This window comes from Scomber japonicus, chromosome 4, assembly GCF_027409825.1.
Source record: "Scomber japonicus isolate fScoJap1 chromosome 4, fScoJap1.pri, whole genome shotgun sequence".
NCBI lineage: Eukaryota > Metazoa > Chordata > Actinopteri > Scombriformes > Scombridae > Scomber > Scomber japonicus.
The window spans coordinates 30554313-30571415 of record NC_070581.1 but is presented as its reverse complement, the minus strand read 5'-3'; the positions used below and the strand labels follow the sequence as shown (position 1 = coordinate 30571415).

Below are 17103 nucleotides of genomic sequence, written 5' to 3'. Positions count from 1 at the left end.
TCAAGTGTCAAGTTTTTTTTTTTCTATTTTGTATCTTTTTGTTCATGTTATTGTTTTCTGCTCTGTGTCTCTTCATGTTGTATTCAAACTGATGTTTCATTAAAAAGTTGATGTTGTTTCATTATTTCCGGACTCTCTAGTCATCATTTATAGTAACAATTTTAAGGGCTACAGTACTCTCTAACACCAAATTCCTTTTTCTTTTTTAATCTCATGACATAAAGTTGTTAATATAACCCAAAAAATAGTAACATGTACAAGAGTAATATCTATCTATCTATCTATCTATCTATCTATCTATCTATCTATCTATCTATCTATCATTAACAGACAGCTTCAATTAAAACGTTATGATTATATTTATAATAATAATGAACTTTATAATAAACTTTTCATATTTTTATAAAGCATAAAGACTCAAAATAATATTTTATTTCAATTAAAAATAAATTGTGTTATAACATGTTGGCTTTGTGGATGTGAAATCTAAGCTCCTTTTTAAAATGAATTAATTACTTAATTGACGTACAGTCCTACGTCACCACGCCGCGCCGGCCCCTCCCTGCGCGCTGACGTCATGTGTGGTGGACAGCTGTGGTGATCACTTCGCGCTCAGCAGCTCGGACAGAAACTGAACATCTGAGGAGAGAAAAGCAGCTGTGAGTCTGATTTTTACCTCTTTATAGGTCTGAATGTTTCCGCTCTGAGATGACAGACTGTTAGCAGACTTTCATAAACATACCCGAGCTGTTATTTAGTCACAGCTGAGAGCTAACAGGGAGGCTAACAGGCTAGCTCTGCTGTTGTTTATATTGTTGTTGTTATAGCTGCATCATTACATTCATTAAGAGGCTAAATCAGGTTTATTAGACTTATAACTTGATTTATTGGATATTTTAACACTCGGGTGAAGAGAGGATTCTTTTAAGATGCTGTAAATACGTTAAGAATAATTCATGATATCTGTTGTGTTGGTGAATTGTTTAAATTAAGATTTAATATCGAAAGAAATCTTTAAGTGATACTGAAACTAAGCGATTTAGGTTTCACTTTGCAGATGTAGATTTGTGTGAAGGCTGTCAAAGGTGTAGATTATCTGACAGCCAGCAACTTAAGAATAGAGAGCCTTTACTGTCATTGTTATTGCACTTCAGTAATAATAATTTAAGGTAAATGAAAGCAGTAATAAAAAGACTGAGAGCATATTATAAGTGTGTTTTTAAAGAGTTGAGAGCTCCGATGGGTCACAGAAAGAAAGAAAGAAAGAAAGAAACTGATTTTTAGATTATTTGTCTTGCTTCAGACTGTCAGTATTTATAGTTAAGTGTTCAGGTTTGGTTTTAACTTTGGTAAATACATTTTCTGTGCACTTGCTGTCTGTCTCTCGTCTCTTTCATATTCACATATACACAAAACGTTTACTTCCTTTTACTAACTGAATATTTATTTGCAGACTTGCCTGAAACTGTCATGATTGTTTCTCTCTCTAATTTTTACATTTTATTTTATTGTTTTCTGTCTCAGAGGATTAAAAAAAAAAAAATCAGAGTTATGCATCGACTTGAAGTAGAACTGAAGTGTTTTAATGCAAGAAATCCATCGTACATCTCATATTTATACACATATCAGGCGTCATCATCAGCCAGAACACAAACATTTCCTGTTTATATGACATTGTAAGGCTTGTGCACGCTATCTCACACAACCACCGTTCCTGTTTTCCTAAAGCCTTTCCCAAAATGAGTTTGCAGAAACCATCCTATAGTTAATACTTTACCAAAAAATGCTTACAATAATATATAATCCCCTCTTTGTCTGTCCCCAAACCTCAAACCAACCACTGCAAGCGAGGGCGAAAACCCAGACGGCCAAGTGTTTGTCAATTAGCAGTTATCATAATTTCACTTCCCTTCAAATTCCCTCACGACCCCCTGATCCCCTTGGGGGGTCTTTGAAGGCAGTTACAGATGTAATGTAAGCATTGCAAAACATCTCAAATGTGCGCTTGACTGCGTTGTACAGTTATGTGTAATTCAAATTCAAAACATGAATCAAAAATACACATCAGCACTCAATCAGTCTGTGAAAGTGCTCGAAATTATTGAGTAAAAATGAAAACTATTGCTCAGTACTCTTCAAAACAACATCAGAAATAGAGATATATAAATCTAAGACCAAAATTAATATTTAAAATTGACATTACATAGAAAAGCTACGAAAAATAAAATGTTTAAAAGCCTGTGTAGGTAAAGTGTTAGAGCATAAACATATGGGATTTTAAAACAGGCAGTTTGGGGGGCAGCTGAACATGCAGAGGCAACTCGTTCCAGAGTTTTGGGGGCCGGATATCCCCTCTCGATATACAACTAGACTTGACTCTGTCGTGGTCCGAATGCTTGTAAAAGATCGGAGAGACACGTTGGAGCCTGTTCAGTGATTTATAGGAGTGAGTATGATGGTCTGTGATGATCCTGAAGTTTAATATGAGCTCGGGTCATGAGGCTACACGCATGAGTCAAATGACGATGATCAAACAAGAAGTAGCAGCTTCTATAGTCTTCCTCACATGCAGCTGTTCTCCGTTACTGAAGGAAGGAACGGGCCATGTTAAGCTTAACCCTCCTGTCGTCCTCCCGGGTCAAATTGACCCCGTCTCTTTTGACTGTTCCTTCCTTCCTTCTTTCCTTCCTTCCTTCCTTCCTTCCTTCCTCCCTCTTTCTTTAGTTTTTCCTTTGTTCTTCCCCTCCTTCTATACTTCTTTCCTCACTTCCTTCCATCCTTCCTTGCTGCTTTCCATCCTTCCTCACTCCCTCCTTTCCTTCCTCCCTCCCTCCTTACTCCTTTCCTTTGTTCCTCCCTTCCTTCCTTCCTTCCTTCCTTCCTTCCTTCTTTCTTTCCTTGCTTCCTTTCCTTCCTCCCTTCGTTGACCTGAGGACAACAGGAGCCTTTCTCTCACTGAGTGATTAACTCTAACACACTGTATGCTGTGTGTGTGTGTGTGTGTGTGTGTGTGTGTGTGTGTGTGTGTGTGTGTGTGTGTGTGTGTGTGTGTGTGTGTGTGTGTGTGTGTGTGTGTATGTGTATGTGTATGTGTATGTGTATGTGTGTGTGTGTGTGTCTGTGTCTGTGTGTGTGGAGGAGAGTTATAAAAAGCAAACTAACAATAAGAGTAAAGAGTAAAAGTTGTGTTTTTTGTTTCTTTCAGGTGGATCAGTGATGCCGTCTGGATCAGATCCTCCGGGATCTGGAGTGAAGTCAGTCAGGAGATCTCCTCGTCTGTCCCCTCAGGTACACACACACACACACACACACACACACACACACACACACACACACACACTCCTTTGCAGACATGTAGCGCTGGGTTGGAGCTAGTGATGTTTGATTGACAGCTGACTCTTGAGAGGGGCGGGCAACCTTTAAAAAAAAAAGATAGAAACAATGACTTGATTTTCAAAATAAAGGCTGATTAATTTGGACTAATCATTGCAGACATGATGTTTTCAGAATAAGAGCATACTTTTAACAGTTAAAGTATTAAATACAGAAACTGTGTGTACTGCAGTTATTGGAATTACTGAGTGCTCTTGAACGCCTCTTCAGACCCTTTAAATGTCCTGAAACATGACGAGTTAATTAGTATTAAAGGGAAGGCGTGATTTAGTAGTGATGTAATAACTTTTTATTGTTATTTAGTGACCGAGGCGTAAACAGCAGCTGTCAATCATCTACCTGAGCTGCACTTTTACCTCAGGTCCACTCGCCTCGCTTCACAGTTTCACAAAGTGTTTCGTGTTGATAGATGAAGGTTTGACTCTTTCTGTCGGTCTGAAGCTGTTTGGACACTTCTCCGTCCTCGGTGAACAAGTCTTCTTTTTTTATTGTGAGTGTCAGTAGAAAAAAACTTGATCAGAAGCTGAGATCTGATGCTTATGTGTGTTTTTATTTTTTATTTTCAGGACACGAGCAGCAATAAAGGAGACGAAGAAAAGAAAGGAGAGAGCAGCCTGCAGAAGGCGAAGAGGAAAGGAAGGATGGAGCGAAGCAGAGAGGAGCGAGAAGACGAGCTGGAGGTCAAACTGCAGCAGCTGGTAAGAAACCGATCGACACGTAACGAGTAAAACTGATCAGTAGTGACTGAAGCAGGAAGAATAAGATTAAATAATAGTAATAAAGCAAAAATGAAATAAAAACAAGATCGTACTGGTTTCTAATGGTTTCCACTCTGATGATCTCAATTATGTTGCATTGATAAGGATTTATTATCATTATGTGTGTGTGTGTGTGTGTGTGTGTGTGTGTGTGTGTGTGTGTGTGTGTGTGTGTGTGTGTGTATGTCTCTCTCTCTCTCTGTGTGTGTGTGTCTGTCTGTCTGTCTCTCTCTCTGTGTGTCTGTGTGTGTGTGTGTGTATATATCTGTGTGTGTGTGTGTGTGTGTGTGTGTGTGTGTCTCTGTGTCTCTGTGTCTCTCTCTCTCTCTGTGTCTGTGTCTGTGTGTGTGTCTGTGTGTGTGTGTCTGTGTGTGTGTCTGTGTGTGTGTGTGTGTGTGTGTGTGTATGTGTGTGTGTAGGATCTCTCCAGCAGAGCAGCAGCCACTGGGACCGGTCTGGTTTACACTGAGACCTTCACTCACCATAAGAACCTGTGGGAGCCAAAGTAACGTTCACTATCACTCATTAATAAATATGTGTTAGTAGCCATTTTCTTGTTTTTGTGAGATTTAATGATTAAATGTTATTTGATTTGTTTTTTTGATGCTGTTTTGTTTTGAAAAATACAGCTGAATTAGGTCATTTTATTTAAAGTACTTAATGCTTTTATTTTGAAGGTACTGGTTAGGTATAGGACTAGCAGACACAATTATTCTTTGTTCGTTTGCTTGAAACAAAAATGGAGAAATAAATTATAAAACTTATAAAAATAAAGCCTGGACAAAGGACTTATGTTCCTTGTGTAAGATTAAATCCTCAGCTGCCTCAGTGGCTATTTTATTTTTATTTAAGCTCCACCTTTTTAATTCTAACTTTACTCCAAACATTCATGAATTGATCCAGAATTGTAGAAATCATGACTCTTTATTTTCTCTTTATTTCCCTCCCTCCTTACTCTTTTCCTTCCTTCCTTCCTTCCTTCCTCCCTCCCACCCTCCTTTCCTTCCTCCCTCCCTCCTTACTCTTTTCCTTCCTTCCTTCCTTCCTCCCTCCCACCCTCCTTTCCTTCCTCCCTCCCTCCTTACTCCCTTCCTTCCTTCCTTCCTTCCTTCCTTCCTCCCTCCCGCCTTATTCTTTTCCTTCCTTCTTTCTTTCTTTCTTTCTTTCTTTCTTTCTTTCTTTCTTTCTTTCTTTCTTTCCTTCCTTCCTTCTTTCCTCCTTTCCTTCCTCCCTCCCACCTTACTCTCTTCCTTCCTTCCTTCCTCCCTTCCTCCCTCCTTTCCTTCCTCCCTCCTGCCTTACTCTTTTCCTTCCTTCCTTCTTTCCTTCCTTCCTTCCTTCCTTTTTGGTTTTTCATCATTTCTACAGGAGAAGAAGGACAAGGAATGATTAACGTGTGTATTTGATGTGTTTGTGTCTCAGTCATCCCGAGAGTCCCGACAGAGTGACGTTCATCATGAAGGAGCTGGAGAGACAAGAGCTGCTGTCTCACTGCGTCAGAGTCGAGGTCTGTCTGCATCTTTTATTACAGCCGTTAAACATCAAACAGACTCAGCTTCTTACTTTAACCCTCCTGTTGTCCTCAAGTCAAGGAAGGAAGGGAGGAAAGTGGGGGAGAGGAAAGAAAGAGAAAGGAAGGAAGGGAGGAAGAAGGAAGGAAGAAAGGAAAGAAGGAAGGAAGGACGGTGGAAAGAAGGAAGGCAGGAGAGAAGGAGGAAGGTAGGGGGGAGGAAAGAAAGCGAAAGGAAGGAAGAAGGGAAGGAGAGGAAGCAAGGAGGGGAGGAAAGGAAAGAAGAAAGGAAGGGAGGGAGGAAGGAAGGAAGGTAGGAGAGAAGGAGGGAGAGAGGGAGACAGAAAAAGAGGAAGGAAGGAAAGAAGGACAGAGGAAAGAAGGAAGGGAGGAAGGTAGGGGGAGGAAAGAAAGAGAAAGGAAGGAGGGAAGGAAAGAAGGAGGGAGGGAGGAAGAAGGAAAGAAGGAAGGGAGGAAAGAAAGAGAGAGGAAGGAAGGTAAGAGGAAGGAGGGAGGGAGGGAGGGAGACAGAAAAAGAGGAAGGAAGGTAGGAAAGAAAGAGAAAGGAAGGAGGGAAGGAAAGAAGGAGGGAGGGAGGAAGAAGGAAAGAAGGAAGGGAGGAAAGAAAGAGAGAGGAAGGAAGGAAGTTAAATAAATTCTGACTCTAACAAACTTAATTAAGAAACTTTCGTCTATCTGGGACTCTAAATGTTATCGTATCTTATTTTCTATTAATTTGTCGACTCATCTGACTTCCTGTTTAGTTATCACTCCTCATTCCTCTTTACATACATGCCTGAGCTTTTTGTTTATTAAATTAATAAACAAAAACATCCCTGAAGCACGTCTCAGGTGTTTAATAATCATCACGTTTGTGTTTCAGCCCAGAGAAGCGACAGAAGGAGAGCTGCTGCTCGCTCACATGTGAGTCACGATTACATCAATAATATTAAAAGTCTGATAGATGGTTGAAATAGTTGCAGATTCATTTATATATATTATTTATATTATATATGGTATTATAGTAGTATTAGTATATGGTATTTAGTTCCCAACTAATTGATTAATAGACTAATTGTTGAAGCTCTAAATGATTTTACAATGTTAGAAAAAAAAAGTGGAGCTCAATCATTGCAGCTCTTGTTATTATGATTTTTACGATAGAAACAATGACTTGATTTTCAAAATAAAGGCTGATTAATTTGGACTAATTATTGCAGCTCTTGTTGTAATGATTATTACGATAGAAACAATGACTTGATTTTCAAAATAAAGGCTGATTAATTTGGACTAATCATTGCAGCTCTTGTTTGCATATGATGTTTTCAGAATAAGAGCATACTTTTAACAGTTATAGTGTTAAATACAGAAACTGCGTGTACTGCAGTTATTTGGATTACCGAGTGCTCTTGAACGCCTCTTCAGACCTTTTAAATGTCCTGAAACGTGACGAGTTAATTACTACTAGTACTAATACTACTACAAAAAGTACTACTACTCGTCCTCTGATCAGTAATCGGCTGTTTTTGCTCCTGCAGGAAACATTACATTGACCTGATGAAGTCGACTCAGACGATGTCGGAGAGTGAACTTCACACTCTGTCTGACAAATACGACTCCATTTACCTCCATCCTGTAAGAACACACACACACACACACACACACAAACACACACACACTACTAACATCTAGCAGAGCATCGAGATAAACCTGAATCTGTTTTTTATAGTTAGACTCTCAAATATAAACTAGTTGTAACCGTGTGTGTGTGTGTGTGTGTGTCTGTCTGTGTGTGTGTGTGTGTGTGTGTGTGTGTGTGTGTGTGTCTGTGTGTGTGTGTGTGTCTGTGTGTGTGTGTGTGTTACAGGAGTCCTTCAAGGTGTGTTTGTTAGCGGTGGGTTCGGTCCTGCAGCTGGTCGATCAGGTCATGACCTCTCAACTCAGAAACGGATTCGCGGTTGTCAGGTAACAGGAAGCCGTGCTGCGTTCAGGTGCTCCTCACCTGCTCGTAAAACTCAGTTATCTTCCAGTTTACCATTTTCAATGAACTGTAGTTCTTATCGTCCTTATCTTAACCCCCCCCTCTCTGTCTCTCTCTCTCTCTCTCTCTCTCTCTCTCTCTCTCTCTCTCTCTCTCTCTCTCTCCCCCCCAGGCCTCCAGGGCATCACGCTCAGTGTAACGAGTCAAACGGTTTCTGTGTTTTCAACAACGTGGCGATCGCAGCTCGTTACGCTCAGACCAAACACAAAGTCAGCAGGTACGTGTGTGTGTGTGTGTGTAGCTGTAGTGTATATCATGTAATATATTATAAAAAATACCCGCTATTAAATAATCTTGATTTTCCTACAAAAAAAGAGAAAGTTGGGGCAGCTAGCGGCTACTAATGATGTAATTCCTCTGTTTTGTGTGTGTGTGTGTGTGTGTCTCTGTGTGTCTCTGTGTGTCTCTGTGTGTCTCTGTGTGTGTCTGTGTGTGTGTGTGTATGTGTGTGTGTCAGGGTGTTGATAGTGGACTGGGACATTCATCACGGTCAAGGCATCCAGTATCAGTTCCAGGAAGACCCAAAGTGAGTCCTCCTCCATCACAGTTACAAACTCTTGAGCTCAAACACAACTCAGCTCAGTGAAGTGAAACACCTGTGTGTGTGTGTGTGTGTGTGTGTTGCAGTGTCCTCTACTTCAGTGTCCACAGGTTCGAGCAGGGAGCTTTCTGGCCTCACCTCCCAGAGTCCGACTGTCACTTTGTCGGCAGCGGACGAGGCGAAGGACGAAACATCAACCTTCCCTGGAACCAAGTGAGTCGTAAATATCAAAATTAAGAATTGAAGATCTAAATGAAGACATCCCAGGTGGCAAAATACCTGATTCATGATGATCTCTCTTTGTTTTATTCAGACGGGGATGACCGACGCTGATTACATCTCAGCTTTCCAACAATTACTGCTGCCTGTCGCCCACGAGGTAAATCACACACACACACACACACACACACACACACACACACACACACACAGTCTAAATAACTGGCTGCCTGTTTCTGTAATGTTATAGTAAATAAAGTGTAGTAATATATGAATTGTGTGTGTGTGTGTCTCTGTCTCTGTGTGTGTGTGTCTCTGACTGTGTGTGTGTGTGTGCGCCTCTGTCTGTGTGTGTGTCTCTGTCTGTGTGTGTGTGTGTGCGCCTCTGTCTGTCTGTGTGTGTGTGTGTGTGTGTGTGTCTCTGTCTGTGTGTGTATCTCTGTCTGTGTGTGTCTCTGTCTGTGTGTGTGTGTGTGCGCCTCTGTCTGTGTGTGTGTCTCTGTCTGTGTGTGTGTGTGTGCGCCTCTGTCTGTGTGTGTGTCTCTGTCTGTGTGTGTGTGTGTGCGCCTCTGTCTGTGTGTGTGTCTCTGTCTGTGTGTGTGTCTCTCTTTGTGTGTGTGTGTGTGTGTGTGTGTGTGTGTGTGTGTGTGTGTGTGTGTTCAGTTTCAGCCGCAGCTGGTTCTGGTCTCTGCCGGCTTTGATGCTGCAGTCGGAGATGAAAAGGTAAAAACATCACAGACCTGAGATCAGTGACGGGATCGTTTCTTTAATGGATTTAAATTAATTTTGTGTGTGTGTGTGTGTGTGTGTGTGTGTGTGTGTGTGTGTGTCCGTCCAGGGTGAGATGTGTGTGAGTCCTCAGTGTTTCCAGGTTCTGACTCACATGTTGATGAGTTTGGCTGAAGGTCGACTCGTTCTCGCTCTGGAGGTAAAACTCAGTTACACATCATCAGATTTCATCAGTCAATATCAACACACACACACACACACACACACACACACACACACACACACACCTCACCTCCATTCATTTATGTGTATGTGTGTGTGTGTGTGTGTGTGTGTGTGTACAGGGAGGTTATAACCTGCAGTCGACAGCAGAGGGCGCTGCAGCCTGCGTCAGAGCTCTGCTTGGAGGAGCCTGTCCTCCTCTGACTCCGCCCACCGCTCCATGTGAGAGGTACCTCACTGCACCAACTGTTGAATTAAGGATGCTTTTACTTTACGTTTTCTTTCCTTTTCTTTTAAATCAAAACAACAACACAGAGACCCTTTAGAGGAAGATCAGATGAATCTCTCTCATGTATGTGCTGTTTAATTTATAATCACCTCTCTGTGTCTCTCGCTCAGCGCTCTGCAGTCCATCTCTAAGACCGTCTCAGCTCTTTATCCATATTGGGCCTGTCTGCAAGTCCTGGGTACGACACACACACACACACACACACACACACACACACACACACACAAACACACACACAAACTTCTTCTCCATATGACGTCACTTCCTTCCTCTTCTCTTCCTCTTCTCTGTGCAGAAGGCGTCCCGTTGACACAGGGCCGCGTCAGCAGATCAACAGCCAACAAGGAGAGCACGCAGACGACCAGCCCTGCCGAATCTGTTGCCACGACAACGGGCCTGGTGTACGATGAGAGGATGATGGAGCATCAGAACATGTGGGACAGGTGTGTTGTCGTCTCTGCTCCTCATGTTGAATTTTTATCTATTTTACCTATAGGCTTTTACTCTTTTAATAAACTTAAATCTTATTCTCTCTTTATTTTCTCTCATTTATTTCATTTTATTTTGTTTTGGATTTTTATTATAAGTCTTTTTATCTCTTATTTTCTCTCCCATTCATTGGTCTGAATTGTTCTCTTTATAGTCCTTCTCTTTATCTCATCCTCAGTCTTTGAACTGCATTAAACTGTATGAAAGGTGCAAAATATAAATAAAGTTTGATTTGATTGATAAAAATAACGAGATGACACAAACGTCTGTGTGCAGACATCATCCCGAACAGCCGCAGAGAATCTTCAAGATCTTCTCCAAACATCAGCAGCTGGGATTGGTCGACCGTTGCCAACGGATACCAGCGCGTTTGGCAACTGAGGAGGAACTCGCCATGTGTCACAGGTACACACACACACACACACACACAATATACATATCTAAAGGCATTTAAAAGAACAACATATTGATTAAACTTGGATTGTGTGTGTGTGTGTGTGTGTGTGTGTGTGTGTGTGTGTGTGCGTGCGTGTGCTTGTAGTATGCCACACATCAAGCAAATGAAATCCACAGCGGAGATGAAGCCCAGAGATTTGAACAAACTGGGAAACGAGTTCAACTCCATCTACATCAACAACCAGAGCTTCCAGTCCGCTCTGCTGGCTGCTGGGAGCTGCTTCAACGCCGTGGAGACGATAATGACCGGACAGGTAACACACACACACACACACACACACACACACACACACACACACACACAATGTACAATCATCAGTACAAAAGATGAACAACTGTATGGATAAAAAGTTGAAGCCTGTGAAGAGAGCAGGGCTCCAACTAATGATGTGTGTGCGTGTGTGTGTGTGTGTGTGTCTCCAGGTGAGTAACGGCGTGGCAATCGTTCGTCCTCCCGGTCATCACGCAGAGAGAGACTCCCCTTGCGGTTTCTGCTTCTTCAACACGGCGGCACTCGCTGCCCGCTACGCCCAGAAAATCTCCCACAATCCACCGCTGCGAGTCCTCATCCTGGACTGGGACGTTCACCACGGCAACGGGACGCAGCACATGTTCGAAGATGACGACAGGTGAGGAGGAAGATTGAACCAAAACAATATAAACATTTTATAATGATGTGATGTGAAGTGCTGATGGATCGCTGCTTTCTCTCCGTCTCCAGCATCCTCTACATCTCCCTCCATCGCTATGACAACGGGGTGTTTTTCCCGTCGTCAGAGGATGCCGCCCCGGACAAGGTGGGCGTGGCCAAGGGGACGGGGTTCAACGTCAACGTGGCGTGGAGTGGCGGTCGGATGGGCGACCCTGACTACCTCGCTGCCTTCCACCACGTTGTCATGCCAATCGCTACCGAGGTAACAACACACACACACACACACACACACACACACACACACACACACACACACACACACACACACACATTCATTGGCTCTAAGTGACTGAGTCATGTGATTGGCTGGTCGTCTCTCCGTAGTTTAACCCCGGGCTGGTTCTGGTGTCTGCTGGATTCGACGCCGCACGTGGGGATCCGCTGGGTGGATATAATGTGACTCCGGAGGGATACGCTCACCTCACGAACATGCTGATGTCACTGGCGGGGGGGCGAGTTCTGCTTATACTGGAGGTGAGTAATGATGTGAAGTGAAGGAATGTGTATGTAGGAAAGTAAAGCTGCAATGATTGGTTAAATTAAGTCAATCAATTAACAATCAGTAAACCATTTCTCTCTCTCTCTCTCTCTCTCTCTCTCTCTGTCTGTCTGTCTGTCTGTCTGTCTGTCTGTCTGTCTGTCTGTCTGTCTGTCTGTCTGTCTGTCTGTCTGTCTGTCTGTCTGTCTGTCTGTCTGTCTGTCTGTCTGTCTGTCTGTCTGTCTGTCTGTCTCTCTCTCTCTCTCTCTCTCTATGTCTCTCTCTCTCTCTCTCTCTCTCTGTCTCTCTCTCTCTCTCTGTCTGTCTGTCTGTCTGTCTCTCTCTCTCTCTCTCTCTCTATGTCTCTCTCTCTCTCTCTCTCTCTCTCTCTCTCTGTCTCTCTCTCTCTCTCTCTCTCTCTCTCTGTCTGTCTGTCTGTCTGTCTGTCTGTCTGTCTGTCTGTCTGTCTCTCTCTCTGTATGTCTCTCTCTCTGTCTGTCTCTCTCTCTCTCTCTCTGTCTGCAGGGAGGTTACAACTTGTCGTCCATCTCTGACTCCATGGCGATGTGCACCAGCATGTTGCTCGGCGACCCACCTCCCTCCCTGGTGACACCCCTCCCCCCTCCTCACCACAGCGCCGTAGCAACGATCAACGAAGTCATCCGACATCATGCCCCCTACTGGAGGTCGCTGAGGTTAAACAGTCAGTACAGGATTTTATTATTTTATTTGACTGTCTTTTATTTTATTAGATTTTATTTTATTTTTTTAATAACTTCCTGACCTTTCTCTCAGTCCCAGAATCCGTCCGGGCTTCGCTGCCCTCCCCAAAGCATCGTGGGAAACGTCCATCTAAAGGAAAAGGCAGGAGGTCGGATCAGAGCAGCACGGACAAACCACCGCTGCCTCGTTCAGGACAAGAGGTACCAACAATAACACCAACTACTACTTTACCTTCTTTAACCGGAAAACTTAAAATCAGATGATATAAACACAGTAAGGCTCCCTTTAATTGTGTCTCCTCCTCGTTGTTTCAGGCGGACTCCAGTCTGGAGCAGCTAACTCAGGGATTGGCCAGTTTGGACATCACTCAAACTTCTTCCAATCCCGCTTCCACTGCGTCGACCCCGGTGGGCGGGGCCAGACCAAAGGCCCGCCGCAGCGTAGAGAAGGTCGCCTGTGAGAATGAAGTGAAGACGGAGCCGAGTGAAGTGAAGACGGAGCCGAGTGAGGTGAAGACGGAGCCGAGTGAGGTGAAGACGGAGCCGAGTGAGGTGACACCCGAGAAGAGCCAATCAGCAGAGAGCACGCAGCCTCAGGTGAGCGATCAGTCTGATGTGTTGTTACTCCCACAATCCTTTGCATGCTGGTTGTAGTGCAGCTACATGATATGATTTTACTCCAGATGAGCCTTTAAAATCCATAAAAACCCAAATTCATGCGTCCCCATGAACCATGATAGTCAGAAATTGAGCCAGCAGGTGCTTTACGAGGACCTTGAAACTGATAACTTCATTTTTAGTGTCTTTTGTAGTTTACATGTTATATTCTGTCTTCTTATCCTCCAGCCTGTTGCCGTGGCGCCGTCAGAATCTGTTGCCGTTGGAGACGAGGCTGCAGCTGGAGCAGAGGCGGAGCCAGAGCCAGAGGGGGCTTGTGGTTGGACGAAGCCTCAGAGCGCTTTTGAGCTGACGTGTCAAGTTCAGATGGACGGAGTGAGAAAACTTAATCGATATTCAGTTTGATCACTGAGAATAATTGTCTCTGTCTAACGTCTGTCCGTCTCTCTTCAGGCCCCCATGTTCGTGGTGGACCCGCTGTCCTGGTGTCCTCACCTGGATGCAGTGAAGTCGCTCCCTCCCTCCGGTATAGACGTCTTCCAGTCGTGTCATGACTGCGGCTCCGTGGCCGAGAACTGGATCTGTCTTACATGCTACCAGGTGACCCATCTCACCTATTGACAGAGAATCTACAGGCCTTGAAAAGTCTTTAAACATTAAATTCAGTTTCCCCAAAAAAAGTCTTTAAAGGGTTTTAAAGTCTTAAATTTCCTGTCCAAAGGTGTTAAATATATTTTCCCTCTAACAGTTTTTCATGTGTCTTAAATCAACAGTAAGGAGCCCAAAAGAACATTAAATAGGTTTGTCTTGCTGTAATCATTCCTCCTGTTCATACTGACCATTAGAAGATCTCTTCATAATGCATTTACAATCTAAGTGATGGAGGACTAAATCCACAGTCCTTTTTCTGTGTAAAAAATGTATTTTTGATCTGAAGCTAATATGAAGTTTCAGCGTCCAAATGAGTCAAATCTTCATCTTCTATGTTTCAACGTTACAGTGTTTTTAGTACCAAAGTCTCTTTTTGTTACTATACTTCCACCACAGCTCAACAGGAAACACTAAGAGGGAATCTGATGCTAAAAAGACTGTAAATGTGTCAGATATCACTTGATATGACTAACTCACACTGATGAAGCTCAATAGAAGCTGATCAGAGACTTTTAAATGGATTTAGTCCTCCATCACTTTACATTGAAAGCACATTTGAAGGAGATCTTTTAATAGTCAGTATGCACAGGAGGAATGATTACAGAGAGAAAACATCTTTTACTGCTCATATGGACACCTGACTGCTGGTTTAAGACATGCCCCTTTAATAAATCTATCCATATTCTGCTGCTTCTCAGGTCCAGGTCGTATTAATTCAATTAATTATATCATAAAGGGTTATAAACTGCTGTGAACTCCTGATAAAATGTGATATCATAATATTATACACTGTGGCCCGGTTTGATGGTGTTAAATTATAATTTATGCCTGCAGACACTTGTAACGCGTCTCCTCTCCTGTTCTCAGGTGTTCTGTGGGCGGTACGTCAACGAGCACATGGTGATTCACGGTACCGTGTCTGAACACCCGATGGTCCTCAGCTTCTGTGATCTGTCTGCGTGGTGTTACCTGTGTGAGTCGTATGTGCACAACCAGGTAACGACCGTTCATTATTTTCAAAGTGGCACTGTGTTAAGGCCCATTTATGCTCAACGTTAAATACAGATACGGACGGAGCAGTACCACCGGAAACTACTCGATATACGTAGCTCTAGTGAGACGTTTTTTGAGGAAAGGTTGTGTGAGTTGGTTAGAAACTTTAACCCTCCTGTTGTCCTCAAGTCAAGGGAGGAAGGGAGGAAGGAAAGGATAAGGGAAGGGAGGAAGGAGGAAGAAGGAAGGAAAGGAGGAATGAAAGGAGGAAGAAGGAAGGAAAGGAGGGAGGGCAGAAGGAAGGAAAGGAGGAAGAAGGGAGGGAGGGAGGGAAGGAGGAAGGAAGAAAGGAAGGAAGGAAAGAAGGACAGAGGAAATAAGGAATGGAGGAAGGAAAGAAGGAAGGAAGGAAGGAAGGAAGGAAGGAACAGTCAAAACAGACGGGGTCCATTTGACCCGGGAGGACGACAGGAGGGTTAAACATATCGTTTTTGTCTTTTATGTAAGAGGAACATTATCAATATCTCCTCCACAGTCGCCGGAGGAGTTTGTTTTTGACTCGGTGCTGCCCCCTGGTGGATTTATTGGTTAACATCCATGCCAACGTAAAGGACGCATGGAAGCATAAGAGCAGTGACGGTAACATCGTTTGAAAAAGGACGGATATATTTTTGTACGTCCGTTGAGCATAAATGGGCCTTTATATTGTTGGCCAGTGGTCTCCAACCCTGCTCCTGGAGAGCTACTGCCCTGCATGTGTTAGATATCTCTCCACTCTAACACACCTAATTATAGTAATTACCTCGTTATCAAGCCCTTTGACGAGCTTCAGCTGCTTGATAACGAGGTAATTATTAGAATCAGGTGTGTTAGAGTGGAGAGAGATACCTAAAACATGCAGTAGCTCTCTAGGAGACCCCTGCAGTAGGCACATAAACAGTATGCAGCCCATTCTGCTCAGTATTTAACATATTTATCACATCGTTGTCTTCCAGTAAGAGTCAGTTAACCCAGACTGTTTATTTAATTAATAATTAGTTAGTTCACTCTTCATTTTAACTGATATTTGAAACACTTTCATCTTTTTACTTTAATAAATATGTTTTCTCTCCTGTCTCACCTCTTTGTTCAGGTTCTGTTCGAAGCTAAAAACGCTGCTCATTTTGCCAAATTTGGAGAGGAGATCCCTCCGTGGAGCTAAGAGGAGGAAAAGGAGGGAAAGGAGGAAGAGGAGGAAGAGGAGGACGGTGTAAAAAACCTTGAAAGCTGTCTGTTTTTCTTGCTTGTTTTCTGTCTCTCTTCCTTCAGCAGCAGGAGATTGGTTTGGAGACGGTTGTACTGTTGCCATGGATACTGCAGCTAGCAGCAATGGTGCTTTGTGGTTGAATGTAGTTGAATCAGTCGACAACTACGGCATCCCACAACTGCCAAAAAAAGAACAAAAAACCCAAACAAACTCACATGCAAGAACAGAACAAAAAAAACGAAAAATTGTATTTATGTTTTTTTTTTTTTTTAAACTGCGGCTTGGTGCTAATTATCATCGTCATCAGCAGGACATCGGTTCGATTCCCTGACAGTGTGACCAATCACCAGCGGCCTTTGGACGGTTTTTATTTCGGGAAAAAAATTCTGATCAGAAACAAAGTTTATCAGGAAAAGACTCTTTAAATATCGTCAACAGAAGACGAAGAAGAAAAAAGAAGATGAAGAAGAGGAGTCCTGCTTCACCGAGCAAGTTTTAGCATGAGGTCACAGAGAAAAGCCCGCCCACAAACTGCTCGCTGCTACGTCATTTAAAGCACAGCAGAGTGAAGAAGAAAAGCTTGATATATATATATAATACTGGAAACATTGATCGGAGATGTACATAACTCATCTGCAGATTTCTTCACTTGTTTTTTAAGAAAAAAGGACGACAGATTTCGTGGCCAATCTGAAAAAAGCCTGAAAAGTGCCAAAGAAAAAGATCAAACTAAACTCGTAAACAGTTTGTGTTAAACTGCGAGTTTTGGACTGCTAATTGGAAAAAGTTAAAAATCTAAAAAATGTTCAGTTTTCGACATGAATTCAACAGGAAGTCCATTAAGTAAACAAAAAGTTTCCTGTGACGTGATGGAAAAACACCGCAGGTGCGTTTGATTGTCACACCTGCAGGAGGTTGACGCGCGGAGACGTTTCTGCAGCGAGCAGTTGTTTCTCTGTGAGGTGCGTTTTGATTTACAGACTCCGTGAAGGCAGTGTTACCGTGGCGACGAGAGGAGGCCTGTGAGCTGTGCAAT

At 43.0% G+C, this 17103-nt stretch overlaps 1 protein-coding gene across 2 annotated transcripts; it reads left to right on the top strand.

Moving 5' to 3' along the window:
- The first annotated feature begins 574 nt into the window (after nt 1–574).
- hdac6 (histone deacetylase 6) lies at nt 575–16723 on the top strand. 2 transcript variants are annotated; one of them, XM_053318216.1, is made up of 29 exons: nt 575–659; nt 3206–3288; nt 3960–4091; nt 4571–4656; nt 5574–5658; nt 6545–6585; nt 7200–7296; nt 7529–7626; nt 7815–7919; nt 8160–8228; nt 8330–8456; nt 8557–8622; nt 9126–9185; nt 9301–9390; nt 9536–9642; nt 9813–9880; nt 9998–10145; nt 10468–10596; nt 10733–10901; nt 11071–11276; nt 11369–11561; nt 11684–11833; nt 12363–12540; nt 12633–12760; nt 12875–13156; nt 13406–13552; nt 13631–13777; nt 14696–14824; nt 15954–16723. In XM_053318216.1, exons 2-29 carry the CDS (start codon nt 3217–3219, stop codon nt 16020–16022), a joined length of 3378 nt encoding a protein of 1125 aa, XP_053174191.1. In that variant the 5' UTR covers nt 575–659; nt 3206–3216; the 3' UTR covers nt 16023–16723. The 2 variants fall into 2 exon arrangements, with proteins under 2 accessions (XP_053174191.1, XP_053174192.1); XM_053318217.1 differs by lacking the exons at nt 575–659; nt 3206–3288 and adding an exon at nt 3779–3859.
- Nucleotides 16724–17103: the final 380 nt, after the last annotated feature.

What these genes read in the sequence shown, in the direction of transcription:
- hdac6 (XM_053318216.1), top strand. Translation starts at nt 3,217, where the DNA reads ATGCCGTCTGGATCAGATCCTCCGGGATCTGGAGTGAAGTCAGTCAGG. An exon ending in TCAACCTTCCCTGGAACCAA is followed by an intron (nt 8,457 to 8,556) that starts GTGAGTCGTAAA and finishes TGTTTTATTCAG; the next exon opens with ACGGGGATGACCGACGCTGA. An exon ending in ATGTTCGAAGATGACGACAG is followed by an intron (nt 11,277 to 11,368) that starts GTGAGGAGGAAG and finishes CTCCGTCTCCAG; the next exon opens with CATCCTCTACATCTCCCTCC.